Source organism: Tenrec ecaudatus, chromosome 1, assembly GCF_050624435.1.
Source record: "Tenrec ecaudatus isolate mTenEca1 chromosome 1, mTenEca1.hap1, whole genome shotgun sequence".
NCBI classification, from domain to species: domain Eukaryota; kingdom Metazoa; phylum Chordata; class Mammalia; order Afrosoricida; family Tenrecidae; genus Tenrec; species Tenrec ecaudatus.
Genome location: NC_134530.1, coordinates 228,910,032 through 228,928,181, shown reverse-complemented (window position 1 = coordinate 228,928,181; position 18,150 = coordinate 228,910,032). Strand labels below are relative to the sequence as shown.

The 18,150-nt window shown below is 41.5% G+C and overlaps 1 protein-coding gene across 1 annotated transcript in view; it reads right to left on the bottom strand.

The window, feature by feature from the left end:
* Positions 1–1,385: 1,385 nt before the first annotated feature.
* HSD11B1 (hydroxysteroid 11-beta dehydrogenase 1) overlaps positions 1,386–18,150 on the bottom strand; it is a 95,433-nt gene continuing 78,668 nt past the window's right edge. The window contains exons 6-7 of the mRNA XM_075540565.1: positions 3,275–3,418; positions 1,386–1,987 (exon numbers count right to left, since the gene is read on the bottom strand). Coding sequence (XP_075396680.1) covers positions 1,764–1,987; positions 3,275–3,418 — 368 coding nt within the window. The 3' untranslated portion in view covers positions 1,386–1,763. The remainder of the gene's footprint in view (positions 1,988–3,274; positions 3,419–18,150) is intronic.

The window sequence follows — 18,150 nt, the reverse complement described above, 5'->3', positions numbered from 1 at the left end:
GCTACATCGCACCCTGACTGGCTCGTCTCCTCTCTGAGGCCCTTCTGTAAGAGGATGTCCAGTGGCCTACAAATGGGTTTTGGGTCTCCACTCCACACTCTCCCCCTCATTCATAGTGATATGATTTTTTGTTCTTATGATGCCTCATACCTGATCACTTCAACACCTCATGATCGCCCAAGCTGGTATGCTTCTTCCATGTAGGCTTTGTTGCTTCTGAGCTAGATGGCCGCTTGTCCATGTTTTTGTAGAATTCCTTCTAATTAAACTCTACAAGCATTCTCTACTTTGAGTGTGCCGTCCCTTACCTATTGTTTCCCTGACTAACATAAGGCTTTGCTGAGGTGGTAGAGCAGTTGATATGGTGTTTCACATTAGGTCCTTGGCAAATGATGTTTGTCAAGTGTCTGTGGAATGAATAACAGACCAAAACACTTGAATGGAAAGATCAAAATTCCAAAGCTTCTCCAAACTTCCAATGTACTGATGAGCAGTCACAAAAAAGATAGAAAATCTTGATGTACTCTCAGCCCAGTAAACAGGCACAGGTTTCAGGCCTCTGCTTTTCGGAGAGCCCCGCTCCCATGAATCCGCCCTAGTGCCTCATGCCCACGTGTCGTCCTTCCAAAAGGAACATGATGATTGAGGTTGTGTGTCCACTTGGCTGAGCCATGATTCTTAGTGGTTTGGCAGTTACGATGTAATTTGGCAATCATGTAATAATGCAACTCAGTAGGTATGTAATGAGGTAGTTATCCCCCATTTTGCCATCCTATATAATGTAATCTTCATGATGGAATCTGATATAAATAGTCCTCTTCATGATAAAATCTGCTATGAATGACCAATCAATTGTACAGGAGTTTTCCTCAGTGTTGTGGCTTATATGTAACAAAAATGGACTATCTGGTAAAGCTCTCTGACTTTTTTGCTCACTTTGGATCTTGCCTCCAACTCATCATTATCTGGCCCCCGGTACTTAACCCTTGAGGCTGCTATATTACCTGCGATCGGATCTGCTGATCTTGAGTTCATCAATGCAAGTCAGGAGAATCCTCCAGCGTGACATCGGGCTCATGGACTTGAGACTTTCCAACTTATACAACTACACGAGCCATTTCCGTGAGAGGAATTTCTTTATATATACATATAAATATGTACGACTTACTGCTTTTGCTTCTCTAGAGAACCCAGCCTAAATAAAGAACTCTATGAAAGAATGTAAAGAACATTTGAAATATTCAGAAACTGTAAGAAAATATGTCCATCAAATGGAAAGTCAGGTGATTTTTTTTCAACATGTGAAGACCACAAATTACAAAATGCATATTCAGAAACTTCCACTTGTTTATGGTGTTAAAAAGTATATTAAATAAATTCAAGCTGTAGCTTATAGCTATGATTTAAAAAAATTTCATGTGATCTTTATTATAATTAATATTGTCTTAATCATCATAATATTATTTATATAAAGAGGTAAATTTTATATAACTACCTTAGAATTACATCAGTGGTTGCTAACAAATTGCTGGGTAATTGTAGGTCTGCTGTCTGCAATGGTTCTTGATATTTCTTATAATTAAATTTCTACAGTGCGGCCATTAGAAGAACCCCTTCAAAGCATAAGATGTGATCTGTGACTTGCAAATCTCTAGGGATAGTCAATTTATCCCTTTGGAAAATGGCTTCCTGGGTGAGGCTCAGATAAATACCATGCAGAACAGTCAAAGCCTCCCCCACATGGTCTACACGTAAGGGAGTGGTCAGTTGGTTTTAAATTTATCCATATTATAACTCTTTAAGCTGAGAAATTCCATGAGCTTCCTTCCTGGGTTCCTCAGAAGAAAAGAAACCCAAGGGATATTTCCATAATAGATTTCTTCTTGGCGAAGGGCTCCCCCTTTGATGATCTCTAGCGCACATTGGTCTTTTGGAGCTGGAGCTGGGGCGTCATCATATACTCCAGAGATTGCTGTCATGGCTGTTTCTGTAGAATAACAAGGGAAGCGTGAGGTTATAAAAATAATACAGTCTAGTCTACAGAAGGCTTGTAGATACCCGGAGTGTAGCTGCCACACTGTCTGCCAGTATGTACTTGTCATGGTAAGGAACACATAGGAAAGACGATATATTCAGGATTTGTGGCGCAATGTTAACACAGGTTATGTTCCCAGATGAAGATGTGTTGGAGTATCTGGAAGTGATTGGTTGGGAGATTTGAACCATGCTCTCTTTGGTTCTTTGACTAGGAGAGATATGGGGTTCAGGCTGAAGATGAACAGGTCACTAATGCGAAGAACCAGTGGGCAAAACAGAATGCTGTTTGATAATGACTTGTCGCAACTTAGGAAAGGAAGAGATGTACAAGAATCTTTGTCACTGTTGGTTACATTATTTTAAGGTATTTAAGGCCATCCGCCATCCCTTTCTTATCTCTTTCTGTGACTCTCTACTTCACTTTCATATTTTATTACTATTGTTTAGTTACCACTTAGATATATAGTTATTACCTTCTCCATGGTAAACTTGTATTTGGACTTCAGACTAAATGTAGGAAGTGTTCCTTTGGGTCCTTGATCCTGCTCCCCTTAATCTTAACCTCATACACAAGCCTTATGTGTATGAGGTAATGTAACTAAAATATAGCCAACCTAATGCCCCCTTTCTTCTCTAGGATCGTATCCAGGATTGTGCGTATTGATCTGTCTTCTCCTGACAGTTTTCATAGTCTTTCTCTCGCTCCCAGGCTTGACACTTTTTAAGAATATGGATAAAATTTTTTTGTAGCATGTCCCCCACTTGGAGTGTGCCTGGTGTTTTGTTATGATGGCAGTGAATTCACACCACTGTTGACAAGAATGCTCAACAATGTTGCTGTGTCCTCAGTCTATCCTATGTCATATATTCTCATCATATAATATTGATTTCTATATTGATGTCCATGTTTTCCAGAAAAATCACAGCTTTGTATTTGGTAAGTCTCATATCCTAACATAGCCACTGAGTGTCCATAAGACATAGTTGTTCAAGAGGGGTGGGTGATGAGTGTGGTGTCATCTGATCTACTTAGTGGTTGGAATGGAACGGAGAGTCCAAGAGTGGTTAGAAGTCCTACTAGTGACAGAAGTCCTTCATTAAATGAGAAGATTGGTGCTTTCTCTTATATTTTTAGTGCATTGCTCATGAGTCACAGAGTTCAGTACCTTTCTTTTCTCAGAGTGGTGAGGCAAGAACTTAATTTCCAGTCATTTAATTTACAATGTTTTGACATTACCTGTGTTTATGAGGCCAAGGAAGCAGAGAGTGATTGACACATTGACTTTGGTTATTGAATATTCTGTCCTGAGGGAAGAGAAGAACCCATCCAGAGCAAACTTGCTTGCAGAATAAGGAGCAATCAATGGATTAGCCATTTTCCCTAAATAATAGATTAAAGAAATGGGTTAGCAAGATGACGTACTTCAGTTTCTGAGAAAGCTGATCATTGCTACGTCTATAGTAGGTTTTACAACTCCTATGGAATCCTCTTATCTGTTTGACTCTTAATTTATCACTCTTTCCTATGGAGATAGTCCCTCTATGTTGAATTGCTGAAAGGAAAAAAAATGATTTAAGTGCTGAAGAAACTCTTCTCACAAAGCCTGGGTGGGCTTTGGAGCAGACTTTTTGAAAAAGGACCGGCTACATTTGAAGTAAATGTAAATAAGCTGGGCAACAAACAAAAGAGCCACGTGACTGCAGAGCTTCCAACCCTCCCACTTCTGACCCAAGACAGTTAGTGGCCAAAGGTTCAGTGATCTGTCACTGTTAATGGAGAGGTTATGCTTTACTTCCAACACACAAAAAGATGGTAATGCACATCTTTGTGCAATCTTTAACCTATTTTTCTACCGAGCACTTAAAAAATAGTTCCACTGGCATATAATTCACATATCATACAATTCAATAGTAAAATCATATGAAAAAGACTTGTGGAATTATCACCACAATCAATTTCAGATCATTTTCTTCTTTCTTGTGCTCATTGTTGTTGGCTACGCATGTCCCCCCAATGGCTCCTAGGAAATCATTAATCCAGTTATGATCTCTATAGATTTACCCGTCCTGGGTTTCCTATACAGAAAAACATACAACACAAAGACAAACCACAAAACAAAACAACAACAACCCACCAATGACAAAATAAAACAGGAAAACCACAACAGAAAAGAAAGCAGAAAATATTAAAAACTGGAACAAATGTAAAATGGGTCAAGAGGGAGATCAAATGATAAGGTGTTACACTTTAACTTAATTACATCCGCCATAATTGACCTTAGAATGCCCTCTGTGTGATAACAAGGTTATTCACATACCTGGACTATGGCTCGAAGGGATTCATGAAAGTCAGAAGGAATTGAAGGAGGCTTAATTCATGTGGGGTTCCTGCATATGGATTTTGGGCTTTCACTGTCATCCATAGCCTTCTGCATAGCCAGGTTTACAGATTTTAAGCTCTAACACCATTCCCTCCTCTGGGTTTGGATTTTATTATTTACAATCCTTGGATCACACAAGCTGGTGTGCTTCTTCTGTGGAGACTTAGTTCATGCCTCACTTAGACAACAGAAGTTTTCTTTACTTATTTGAATAGTATTCTCCCCACATTCATGCCCACACAGAACCTCAGAATGTGATTTTATTTGAATAGGGTCTTTGCAGATGTATTTAATTAAATTCAGATGAGGTTATACTGGATCAGGGCAATTTCCAAATTGGATTATATCCTTAAAAGAAGATCCTATTAAACAACAAGCTGAAGGCAGGCCACTGCTCCCAGAACATGTATTCTTCTAATCCTCTCTGCTAAGTAATAAGGGAGAGAGCCTGCCTAGTATCCATGAAATATGTATCACCCTAAATGTACATCTTGAAACCCTCTTTGACAAAGTAGACCTCACATCCGTTGGGGTCACTTTTTCAAGCTTTGGGGAGGGGACGGGATTATCCAGCTGCTGCCATACAAAACTGTGTCAAGGTCACCCCAATCCAACAGAGAGTTCCACAAAGGAAACCTTACTAGGAATTCAAGTCAAAATGGTAGGAGGAGAGCATCTAAGTCCCAGAGAAGACAACTGCATCTCTGTTGTTAGGAAAATGAGGAGGAGCAACCTTCCAAAGGGGAAAAAATGCTTAATAATACTTATGTGGAACTCAAGGGGAGACTATGCCTGCTAATAGGTTCTTAATTGAACACTTTTGACCTAGTTCAAGGCCCACAACACTCTTCATAGGCCACACCAGAAGGACCCACTAAGTGAACTGGGCTTTATCTCAAATTCACCTGTCCCCATTGGACTTACAGCTGAAACTCCCTCATGTGAGAAGAAGCAGATGACTACCAGACCAAATGGCATAGAACTGGTGAACCTTGGATTTTGGTTCCAATCTCTTGCCTTGAAGGTGTCCAATGAATGGTGGCTGGGAACTACCATATACTTACTATTTTAATATCACACTTCCTTCATTATGACATGCATTTATCTGGTTGGCATGGTTCTGCTGCTGTGAATGAATATTATTGGAAGATTTGCCCGGTCACCAACCTTTGTTGTTTGTGATTGAATTATTGAATTGTATGGTAAATAAATTTTGTGCCAATAAAGAAAAAAAAAGATTTGTGGGCTCAGAGACTCACAGGGGCAGTTCTACCATGTCCTAAAGGGTCAATCTAAGTCAGCATTGATTTGATAGCAGTGGAAGTGGTGCCCCAGGGGGATGCTTGATAATGTTCCCTAATATAAAATGACCATGATGTCTCTAAGGTGAACCAGAGACCTATATGAACCATGAATGGATTTTGGGTTTGGACATAATTCTAACCCTAATCTAAGAATACTTAGTTCTATGACATGGACCTGCTTGGTACTCACTCTTAGAAAGAGATCACTGAAGATATGAGTGCTATAGCAAAGTGTGGTGAAGAAACTAGATGGTGCCAGGCTATGAGAAAGAAGACTGTCTGGGTTCTTAAATGCTTGTTTTCCAACAAGTAGACAACTAAGCGAGGTCTCAACTAAGTCCACATTGAAGAAGCACACCAGCCTGTGTGATGTGAGGATTGTTAATAATATAATCCCAATCTAAAGGAGCGAATTGCATCAGAGTTTAAATTGTGATTTGCATAAGGTTATGGATGACGGTGGAAACCCAGAATCCATTGCGGGGTCCGCACATGGATTGACTCTCTGATCACAGTTGAAGGATGTGGATATTCATGGTATTAGGCAGAGAGCATTGTAAGGCATACATAGGTCAAAATGTGATGTCTTATCATTTTATCTCCCTTTAGACCTTCCTTTATTTTTAAAGCTGTTTAACTTAAAAAAAAAGTGAAGGGAAATATACAGGACTAAGTCTTGGTGAATCTCCTCTGACCATGGACCAGGGGTGTGAAGAGCCTTAACATACGAAATGCAATGGAAAGCAGATTGTTGCGGATGCAGTTAGCTTACAATTTAATACCCTGGCATGTAATCTTCCTTAAGGTCCATTTAAGTTTGTTCTAGTTTTTAGTATTTTCTGCTTTCCTTTTGATTGAGGGTTTTCTCAGTTTTACTTTGTTATCCTTGTTAGTTTGTTTTCAAATGTTATTTTTTTCTTTCTGTAGATGAAATCCAGCATAGTTAAATCTTTTGAAACAGTAACTGGAAACGGTTCCTTAGCAGTAGGGCAGGGGAGGTTGGGGAGAAATAGGGAGTTAATAATGAGTACATGATTGAAGAAAATGTTCGAAGATTGATTGTAGTGATGATTGTATAACTCCTCTTGATATGCTTCAATGATTGAATTGCATGATATATGAATTAAATGCCAATAGAACTGTTGGGGACAGAACAAGAGAGAGGGAAGAGCAGAGGTGTGAAACACAGAAGGAGTTGGGTCAAACAGTAGTGTATTATGGGGTTTGCAGTAAATGAGATGGGGAAACAACAACAATACACATCATGTAAACATATCCATATAGACACACGGATATACGGCAAGGAAAATCCCTGTGAAAATGGAGGCAGAGACTGAAGTAATGCTGCTCCAGTCAAGGAGTGCTAAGGATGACCATCGACCACCAGAAGTTAAGAAGAGACCAGCAAGGATTCTTCTCTAAATGCTTTCAGAGGGAACAGGGCCCTGCTGACACCTTGATTTAATGCTCAAACTTTCTAGATTTTTTTTAAGTCACTCAGTGCATGGTTCTTTAATACAACAACTTTGGGAAATTAATACACTTACTTTTACCAGTCTGGTAATTTTGGAGTGCAAATAGGCATATTCCTAAGAAGAAACAAGCCTATTACTCATACCCTTCTCAAGAGGACGGAGCAGTGGCTTGAGACCTTTGACCCTTTGCTGTTATAATAGCTTTTAAAAATACTGGTCCTTTAATTACAAAATCTAGGTCAGTTCAAGATTGGTCTCCACTGATTGACAATGGAGCTGCCATACTAAACTTGTACCGATCTATTTTTAATCTCCATTTACCTGAGAAACATACTTTTGATTTGTTTAATTTACTGTTGCTTTTGAGTTTTGGTATCTCACAGCTAAATCAAATACTTTCTTATAGCCATTTTCACCTCTCTGCAGCCATGAGCCAAAGGAAAGCTGACACAAATATAGGCATGTATATATTAATATATAATGGTAGGGATATAGGTCTATGCACATATATTTACATGTTAAGTATCAAGGTAACGGGTGGACATTGGTCCTCTACTGAAGTCCTCCCTCAATGCAAGAACGCTTTGTTCTAATAACCTGGCATTCTGTGATGCTTATCTTCCCAACAAGATCACTGAAGTCAAAATGGATGCATAAGCAAATGTGGTGCAGAAAGCCGATGGTGCCTGGCTATCAGAAGATATAGTGTCTGGGATCTTAAAGGCTTGAAGATAAATAAGCAGACATCTAGGAGGGAAGCAACAAAGCCCACATGGAAGAAGCACACTAGACTGTGGGATCATGAGGTGTCAATGGGATTAGGTATTAGGCATCAGAAGACCAAAAAACAAATGATCATATAGATTCTAAGAAGGGTGGATCAGAGTGGAGACCAACAGACCATCTGTTGACAGTTGGATAATTCCTCAGAGAAAGGGATGAGCCAGCCAGGGTGCAGTATAGCACCTACAAAACACACAACATTCCTCTAGTTCCTTAATGATTCTTCCTCCTCCACAATCACGACTGTGGGAAACAGAGTCAGGAAGAGAGTGTATGGGGACAACCTCTCAACATTCATACATTCAGGAGATGGGGAGGTCAAGGGTCCCATGGAGGAAACCTTCAGGTTTGTGGGTTGGAATGATGTCCAACTCACATTCTCCAAAGTACAATTTATCCCCCTCAATATCCCCCCACAATAATGCCAAATCTAAGGAGCTGTTTGCAAACACATGGTCACTGATGATACACTTAGAGGTCAACTGCTTAAAGGCTATCTACCACCAAAGGCAATCAAACCCTATTGTCTGTCCCACACTAAGTAGGATCCAGTCCTTCCTGATAAGGAACCCCTGAAGGAGAGCTCAAAGACGCCTAAGGTCAAGTTAACTCTGATGGCCAAGGTTAGGTTGCCATCTTGATTCTAAAGTCCTCCCGTCTTGTTATAGAAATGCGTTCCTGTCACCTGCATGCCTCTAGTGCCTCTATTGCTTCTATTGCTTGTATACCCTAAGCTCATCCCCCTCTGGTTATGCACATGCCTATTGTACAACCCCTTCCTGTTATATATGTGTTTACTGTAACCTGCATGCCCCAGATTATGTAAATTTATGAAGTTACATTACTCACCCTCTCTGCTTGGACCTGGCTCATGAAGTCATGATGAGAGATGAGACTTTGCGTGCTTTATCTTGTCTGATGTGTCTTTAATTTATCTCTCAATTACACAATCATCCCTTAGACTCATTTGGTTGTGAGGAGGCTGGCTTTCCATACATGACCCCAGTTCTACCCTACAAATCCAGCTAGACTAGAGCATGTATACTAGTACAGATAAGAACTTTCGACACACAGAATCCAGGACAGATAACCCCCTCAGGAACAATAATGCGAGTAGTGATAGGATGAGCATAGGGGAAAGATCGGGGAAGAAAGGGAGAACTGATCACAATGATCTATGTATAACCGCCCCCCACCCTTTGCCGGGGACAAAAAATCAGAAACATGGATGAAGGGAGACATGGATGGTGTAATATATGAAAATAATAATAATTTATGATTTATCAAGGGTTCACGAAGGTGGGAGGGTGGGAGAAGGAAGGGAAAAAAGAGAAGCTGATACCAAGGATTCAAGTAGAAAGAAAATAATTTGAAAATGGTGATGGCAACATATGTACAAATGTGCTTGATACAATTGATGAAAGGATCATTATAAGAGCTACAAGAGCCCCCAATAAAATAATTTATTAAAAAGAAGAAAGAAAGAGAAATACCACAAGTTAATAAAAACATTCTGTAAATGAAAAAAAGATGGGCTTGTATAACCTATTTAATTTCAGCCTATTAATCTATGATTGATACAGGAATGGGGTGTGCCATCTTTTGGACCAATGAGACATGAGAAGAATTTGGTTGGGATATCTTGGAAAGTACTTTGTTCTGAGAGTTTCCAAAAATAACTCCCCTCTTTCTCGTTCCCTGGGCATTTTATGCAGGGATATGGGGACTGGAGTTGTAGCTATCTCACAGTCAGCCTGAGGAGGAAGCCAAGAGAATTATGGGGACACTAAGTTTGAGCCACATCAACTTTGAAACCCGCCCTACATCTGGGTTTCCAGTTATGTCAATAATTTTCCTTATTTTTCAAGCCAAAATGAAATCCAAATTATTTATAAGAATAGCACAGTGGTTGAAAGTATGAATTCTAGAGTCAGATGACCTGGGTGTGAATCCAGTACGGTATTTCTTAGCTGCAATGTGTGGATAATAATATTTTTACGATGAAATAATACATGTAATATACTGTTAGGCAGGTTCCTCTAGAGAAACAAAACCAAGACACTTATGATTGTATATATAAGGTTGGTTTATACAGCAAGAAGGAATATAATGGCTAATTAGCCCACACAACAGCAGCAGTACAGAGGGTTCAGTTCAACTTAGTTTTGTAGAACAGTTAATATACTGAAGGTCCTTCAACTCATGTAGGCTGCTGGTCCAAGGTCAAGGAAGTAGAGAGTGGAATCTGCCCTCAGGCAAGACAGGTAGAGTTATCCCTGCAGGCAGCAGACAGAAGGGTAGGGTAACAGTCAGTAGTCAGTAGTACTGGAGCTTAGTGAAGCAGGCCCTAATGGGATCTGGAATTCAAGCCATGTACAGCACAGGCACAGGATCCACCAGCCTCCAGCTCAAGTGATGTAGGCACTAGCAGCAGTGGGGGTGAAGAGGGCGGTGGGAAGAAACAGGTCTCAAAGGACAAGCTCTAGTGACAAGATCCACAGGTTGGCTTAGCCCAGGAGTAGTGCAGCACACAGTTGAGGCAAAGAACTCGCTCAAGAAGTAGCACACTGATCTCATCACCAGGGAGGAAGAGAGGAAGTTCCCAGAATCCTCATGAGAAGGCCAGGCTCACAAGGAGGCATCATCAGGCTATGACCTGATTGACAGGCTAGACCCACCCCTAGACCTATTTATCAAGGTGACATGATCTTTGCACAAAATCTGATAGGTTGAAAGCATCCAGTAAATGCCATCAGTTTTGTGGGTCATAATTGTAGTGTTAGTGATAGTGGTAGTATTTTAAATTAGCAAGAAAGTACAAGCAACTCAATAAATCATATTCAGGCAAATAGCTGACTATTTGAAGAAAAGGAAAACACCATTCTAATAAGTAAATTAAAATTAGAGAATTAAGATGAGGTTATATTGGGTTAGGACGATTGCTAAGAACTGTCTATGTTCTTGTAAGAAGATCATGTGAAAACATCCATATGGACAAAGCTACATGACAGGAAACATTCAGTGTGAAAACGGAGGCAGAGACTGAAGTATACAAATGGAATATAAAAAATAATAAAAATATCAAATAAGGTGTGGGGATTTTAATCTTGAGGTAAGACATTTTCATGGAGTGAGGCATAAAAATGAAGAGATAGGTTTTAAGGGTGGGGGAGGGAGGAAAAAAAATGAGGAGCTGATATCAAGGGTTCAAGTAGAAAGAAAATGTTTTGAAAATGATGATGGCAACATATGAACTAATGTGCTTGATAAAATTGATGAAAGGATTGTTATAAGAGCTATAAGAACCCCTAGTAAAATGGTTTATTAAAATAAAATAAATGAAGTGATACATAGATTGAATATTTATCATCTCAAAGTCTTCAGTGTATGGAAATATTTGTCTTTGGCATTCTCCAGACACCCTCTTCAAAGAGACTTTACCTTCCTAGCTGTAACAGGCGGAGTCAGTGACAGCTACTGTACAAGTTGACTTGACAACACAGTATGAACTCTCTTTTGAGAAATTGAATAATGCCACACAGGGGTTCTAATTAGCTGCAGTTGGGTTGCAGAAAAGTATCCTGCCGAGACAAGTAGGCATATGAGAGAAATGTAGGACCCCCCAAATTAGAGCTCAATTGGAGCTAATATTTCTTTAGTTCTTAGGAGAAATCCCTTATAATAAGGGACTAGGAGCCAAGGAAGGACCCACCTACCAGGCTAGGGGCCAAGGAAGTGCCTCAGAAGAGGCCTGGTCATCTGCTTTCCCAAGGTCCCGGCCTTGAAAATCCCATGGAGCAATTCTGCTTTGCACACACGGGGTCGCTAGGCATTGGAATTGACTTGATGACAACTAACAATAAAATAACTGCAACGACAACAACACCTACGACTCTGAACTGTAAGAGCTCAGTAATTGCCCCAAATTGCGTGGTTCATGAGTGGAAGAACCAAGATTCAAATTCCAGTCTAGTCTCCCACATTTCAAACCACAGGGGCAGGGGTGGGGGTGATTGGGGGAAATTTCTTCTATGGAAGTCACTTTATATTATTTCTAGAAGCACTTGGTGAACTCTTTTTTTTTGTGAGTGAGAGAGTGAGTGAGAGTGAGTGAGAGAGTGAGTCAGTGAGTGAGTGAGTGAGTGAGAGAGTGAGTGAATGAGTGAGTGAGAGAGAGAGTGACTGAGTGAGAGAGTGAGGTGAGTGACTGAGTGAGAGAGTGAGTGACTGAGTGAGAGAGTGAGTGAGTGCCCTTGGTGAACTCTTGTGGGAAACAGAAAAGTTACTCCCCAGGTTGTCTCCCCATAATATATGCCAAACCTAAAGTGCTGCCTGATAACACTTGGCCAATGACTATACACTTGGAGTTCAACTACTTAAAGGTTATCTGCCTGAAGGGTATTGACCATCTAGAGCAATCAGACCCTATAGTCTGTCCCACCTAGTAGGGCCCATTCCCTTCTGATAAGGATAATGGTTGGTTCCCCTGAAGGAAGAAAGCCCAAAGATACCTAAGGTCAAGCTAATAATTCAAGGCTGCCATCTTGACTCTAGAACCTGCCCTTCTTGTTAGGTATGCGCCTTCCTGTCACCCATATGCCTATTGTACAACCCTTTTCTGTTTCGCATCAGGTTACCTATAATTAGGCGGGTTTGCATGCCCCGAGTGTATATAAGCCTTGGTTGAAAATATATTTTCTATCTGTGTGAACCTGGCTCCTAAAGTCATGGCTGTCTGGGAGGTGAGCAATTACATGCTTTATCTTGTCTGATGTCTCATGCATTTTATCCCACAATTACAGGACCGCCCAGCCCTTGGACAAACTCTGATTTGGCAGTTCTGTCCCAATAGGCAAAGTTTATGAAAATCCGTATTTTCACTTCGAAGCGGACAGGTGAGGATACTCATAGAGCGATGGGACTAGTCACTTCTTTTTTCTCTGTATTACAAATGATCACAAATACGGGGCCTTCAAACTGCCAGGGGGGATTCCTTCACAGTCCCAGATGCCAGAAGTCCCAAAGCCAGGTGTCAGCATGTTCCCTCAAAAGGCTCCATGGGAAAGAGTTTCCTTTTTTCCCTCCAGCTTCACATGTCTCCTGATAATCTTGGACACTTTTGACATGTAGACACATCTCTCCTGCCTCTGCTCTGTCTTCACAGTGCTTTCCCCTCTGTAGATCCCTCAATTTTTGGCTTTCCTCTCATTTTTTATTATAAGCAGCAAAAAAGATCAGGCTTGAATGCCTCCTCAGCTAAGTACCCAAGTTCATCTCTTTACAATTCTGTTTTCCACTCAATAGGCGACTATGAATGCGTAGAAAAGAACCCAACGAGAGATCTGAATCTTCCCTCCGCTACTGCAGGTGACCTCTAAGCCCCTGTCTCAGAGCCTAACAGTACAATGCTGTGGTGGAGCCTTGCAGTATAAATTCAACCTCTGGAGGCGCTGGAGACGAAGGCAAATTTGAGGGTCCTCTTGGGCACCCTTTAACTCTACATTGGTGTCAGAAGTGAAAGTTGCCTTCTATGGAAAACAGTATGATAGTTTCGGGGGGAAAAAAGAAAGAAAGAAATAGAACTGCCATAGGATCCAGCAACCCCACTCCAACGATTGGGATTAAACACCCCAAACCAAATCCACTGCCGCAAAACAATTCCTACTCCTAGGGATGTCATAGGTCAGAGTAGAACTGTGCTGCAGGCTTTCCAAGGCTGCGGATGTACAGAAGCAGAGCACCTTGCCCCTCTCCCACAGCTAGTGGGTTTAACCTTTTGGTGAGCAGCCCAATGCTTTAGTTATTGAGCCACCAGGACTCTTTGGCATATACTCTCCCCCAAACTCACTGCCACATAGACAATTCTGCTTCTTAGAGACCCAACATCAGGTTTCCAAAATTGTACATCATTATTGCAGCTGAGAATCTCACCTGACACCCATGGAGTGGCTGGTGGTGTTGAACTACCAACCTTGAAGTTAGCAGCCCAGTGCTTATTTCATTACAGTTCTGATAAATTTAATATAATGACACAAACAGCCATATGTTTATGTTCATTGCTGTTTTATTCTCAATAGAAAATATGGGAATAACCAAAGACTCCCTCAACAGATGAGTGGATAGGCAAATTGTGGGACACTAAGTCACTATAAAGAACAATGATGAGTCCACAAAACACAATGTGGATGTACCTGGAGAACATAATGCTAAGTGAAATAAATCAAGCATATAAGGATAAATATCGTATGATCTATGTTTCATAAGAAGACAAAATAGATAAATACACAGTGACCAGTGCACCCTGATGGTTATCATGGAGAGGAGAGGGAGGAGAATATGCTTTAGATCATGTGCTTGTTAGTTGCCAACGAATCTGCTCTGGCCCATGGTCACTCTATGTACAGAACAAAACACCGCATGCTCCTGACCCTCCTCTCACGTCTTCCCATGCTTGAGCCCATTGGTGAAGCCACTGTGTCAGTCCATCTCCTTGAGGACCGTCCTCTTTTTTGCTGCCCCTCTACTTTCCCAGATATGTCTTTCTTCTGGGATGGCCTCACCTGACCATATGTCTAAACTTGTGAGATGAAGTCTGGCCATACTCCTTGGAGGCAAGGATGGCAATACAGCAACACACAAGTCACCACAGTACGACAAACTGACAGACAGGTGGTGGTGTCTTTAGATCATAGGCACTTGTTTTGGGCATGGGAAAATGTAGTTCCGAATGTGTCTATGGTGAGCACAACACAACTGAAGTAAATATGACTGATGGGGAGTACATACGAATAGGCACTGGCAAATTGGCCTATGGATGTGTACAGTTACGTATAGTTCCCGTGAGGTCTTCTATGGTGATGTTGTTAATGCATTGGGCTGCTAATCACAAGGGGAGCAGTTAATCCCCCCACTTCTTGGGAGACAGGCTCTCTACTCGCTTAAGGAGTGGCAGTCTGTGAAACCCGCAGGGCAGTTCTACCCTGTCCTATAGGGTTGCCACGAGTCAGCATTGACTTGATGCCGGTAAGTTTTTAATTTTACTTCTTTGAGTTCTCATAGCCATGGCCAGGGCTATCCAGACCTCACAGACAAAATCCACGATGAAAGGAAGTTAATTGAGGACGTTTATTCAGGGTAGTTGTACAACGTTTCCGGTCGGCTGATAAATTGCTGTAAGCCCGAACCTAGAAGCAGTCAGCAAACCCAGCTCCCTGGATTAAGTGCTCCAGTAACCTAAGCCCCAACGCACGCAGCTCCCTCCTGTGGGTCAGCAAGCCCAATTTCCTGGATGAAGTGCCCAGAGGCACCCTAGTCTGCATGGCAGCTTTCGGCACCAAAGGACCCATCGTAACTTTCTCCATGAGTCGGGAAGCCCAGCACTCTGTCCCACGCTTTGGCTTCTGCTTCTGCTGCTGCTCCCCTGATGACACAGCTGTCGTCTGGATCCAGGTGTTTCACTGCTCAGGCACCTCTAGTCCAGAGAATGTGCTCTGTTCTTGGCTCTTACTGGTAATGAAATCCCTCATGCTTCTCAGCAGGATGATTTTGTGTACAGTAAGATGACACGCCATGGAACCCTGCCTGCAATTACTCTTGGGTGAATCTTGCCCATATCTTCCCCCCGACCTTCTTCCTAGACCTGTGCAGGGAGAAGTCCTTTGGTGGGAGTTTGAGACTTTAACTCGAGGAGCCACATTAAATAATCCACTGCCCCTACAGTATCCATATACACCACGCAAATGAAACACACTCCCATTGAATTGATTACAACACTTAGCAAACCTGTGAGAGTAGAACTGCCCCCTGGGGTTTTAAAGACGGTAAATCTTTATGGGAGCAGACAGTCTGTCACCTGAAGATTTGAACCACTGACCTTATGGTGAGAAACCCAATGCTTATCTTTCAGTGTATAAACCAAAACCAAATTTATTACTATCACATTGATTCTAACTTCTAGTGGTCCCGTGGGACAGAGTAGAGCTGACCCTGTAGGTTTCTGAGACTGTCGTTCTTTATGGGAGCAGACAGTTCCTGCCTGCATCTTTCTCGTGCCTACAGTGTAATCCCAAACTCACTGCCACGGAGTCACTTCTGATTCCTAGTGATCCTATAAGACAGGGTAGAACTGCCCTTGTGGATTTCTGAGATTGTAACTGTTTATGGGAGTAGAAAGCCTCATCTTGGTATCAGCTCCTTATTTTTGTCCTTCCCTCCCCGCCTCATGAACCCTTGATAATTTATAAATTATTATCATTTTTTTTCATGCCCTACACTGACCAATGTCTTCCCTCACCCACTATTCTGCCTCCCTGGGAGGGGGTTATATGCAGATCACTGTGATCGATTCTCCCTTTCTCCTCCCACCTTCCCCTTCACATCCCCCTCCTGGTATCGATACGCTCATGATTGGTCCTGAGGGGTTTGTCTGTCCTGGATTCCCTGTGTTTCCAGCTCTTATCTGTACCAGTGTACATGCTCTGGTCTAGGTGAATTTGTAAAGTAAAATTGGGGTCATGATAGTGGGGGATGGAGGTGGAGGGAGTATTAAAGAACTAGAGGAGAGTTGTGTGTTTCATTGGTGCTGTATTGCACCCTGACTGACTCGTCTCTTCCTTGTGACCCCTCTGTGAGGGGTTGGACTGTCATATTTCATAATCTGTCTGTTCAGGTAGCAATGGAGATGCAGGCACAGGAGGCTGTGCGAACCTATTGCCTGGATATTTGGAACATTGTAATTTTGTATGTTTCTTGGAGCTAAATGCATCTATCTTTTTATCCCTAATTATGAGTTATGGACAATTTTGCTTACGGATCCCCCACAACCCAAATAAAAAAAGAATTGTTTTGTTTTTAAAAGCAAAGTGAGAGAAGGCAGAAAGAGAAAGAGGAATAAAGGAGAAAAGAGTAAAGAGTCAAACGTATAGCAGAAGATTGTTCCTAGAAAATTCACTAGTTAAATGCATTAAAAATAATTTGTAATGTTTTTAAAATGTGAAGGTGAAGAAAAATAGTGATCAAGATTGGACAAAACCCAGCAAAACATTATTAAGCTTTATTATTAGGTCGTTGTAGTATAACTACCTTCACATTTCATCTCTTTCAATATACATGAGTGAATTGTGGAATGTAGAATTGAGGATCTGCTTTGTAAACTTTCACTCAATTCACAACAGAACGTTATTTTTAAAGGAATAAAGACCAATTGCTATAGGCAAGGGAGAGCATTTCAATTTTCCATGCCTTATATCTATTACTCAATATTCAAATCATATTGAAAGAAAATAAACGAGTGATGTCATAGTTAAGGTGCAAACATTTAAACCAGGATTTCTCCCATTGATCAAACATAAGGAATATGTGGGAAGACTGGTAACCTGCAGAGTCACATTCACACCCCATCCCACGTGCTTAGAATTTTCTCACTTGGATCTAGAGTGGAAGGATGTATTGAAAAGTTCAGTAGGAAAGAGAACCATCATGTATGCCATTCATGTGGTGAGTTTTGAGGGAGGGAGTCATGGTGGCATAGATTTGCTGAACCTGACCCAGGGACATGCAGAAGAAATGGTAAGGAGAAGTCTTTCTAGAGAGTTGAAATCCCATAATGGTAGGTGAGTGAGCAGTCACTGAATTATGAGTATTCAAGACTCTGTTGTACACAGATTTGCTACAATGCAGTGGATTATTTAATATGGCTCTTCTAGCCATGGCCTCTGTTACTCCCACCAAATGACCTTTAATATGTCTGGGTAAGATGAGGAACGATACTGCTTGTGTTATGCTTTGGCTTTGATGGGTTGTTACAAAGGGTTAATTGTGGTGACCATCCTGCTGGGTGTAAAATCAGGCATCACAGAAGCAGGAGGTGGGGATTTTACTACCAGCAAGAGAGAAGAGTCAGAGTGGACCCCAAGATCCCCCTTTTCATGACAGCTCTTTGATCCAGGAGACAGCTGTGACACCAAGGTAGTGGCAGAGGAGTAGCAGAGAACCAGGAGCCAGAGCAAGGTCTGGCTGGAGGCTGTGCTTTAGGGTATAAAAAAACAAACCCAAAGAGTTGATTCTGACTCATAATGAGCCTATGGTATACCCACTGTAACTCTTGTTTTGATAGCTTACTGGCCCTGGAGTTCTGTATACTCTCTAGAAAATACAGTGGCTCTCACGAGA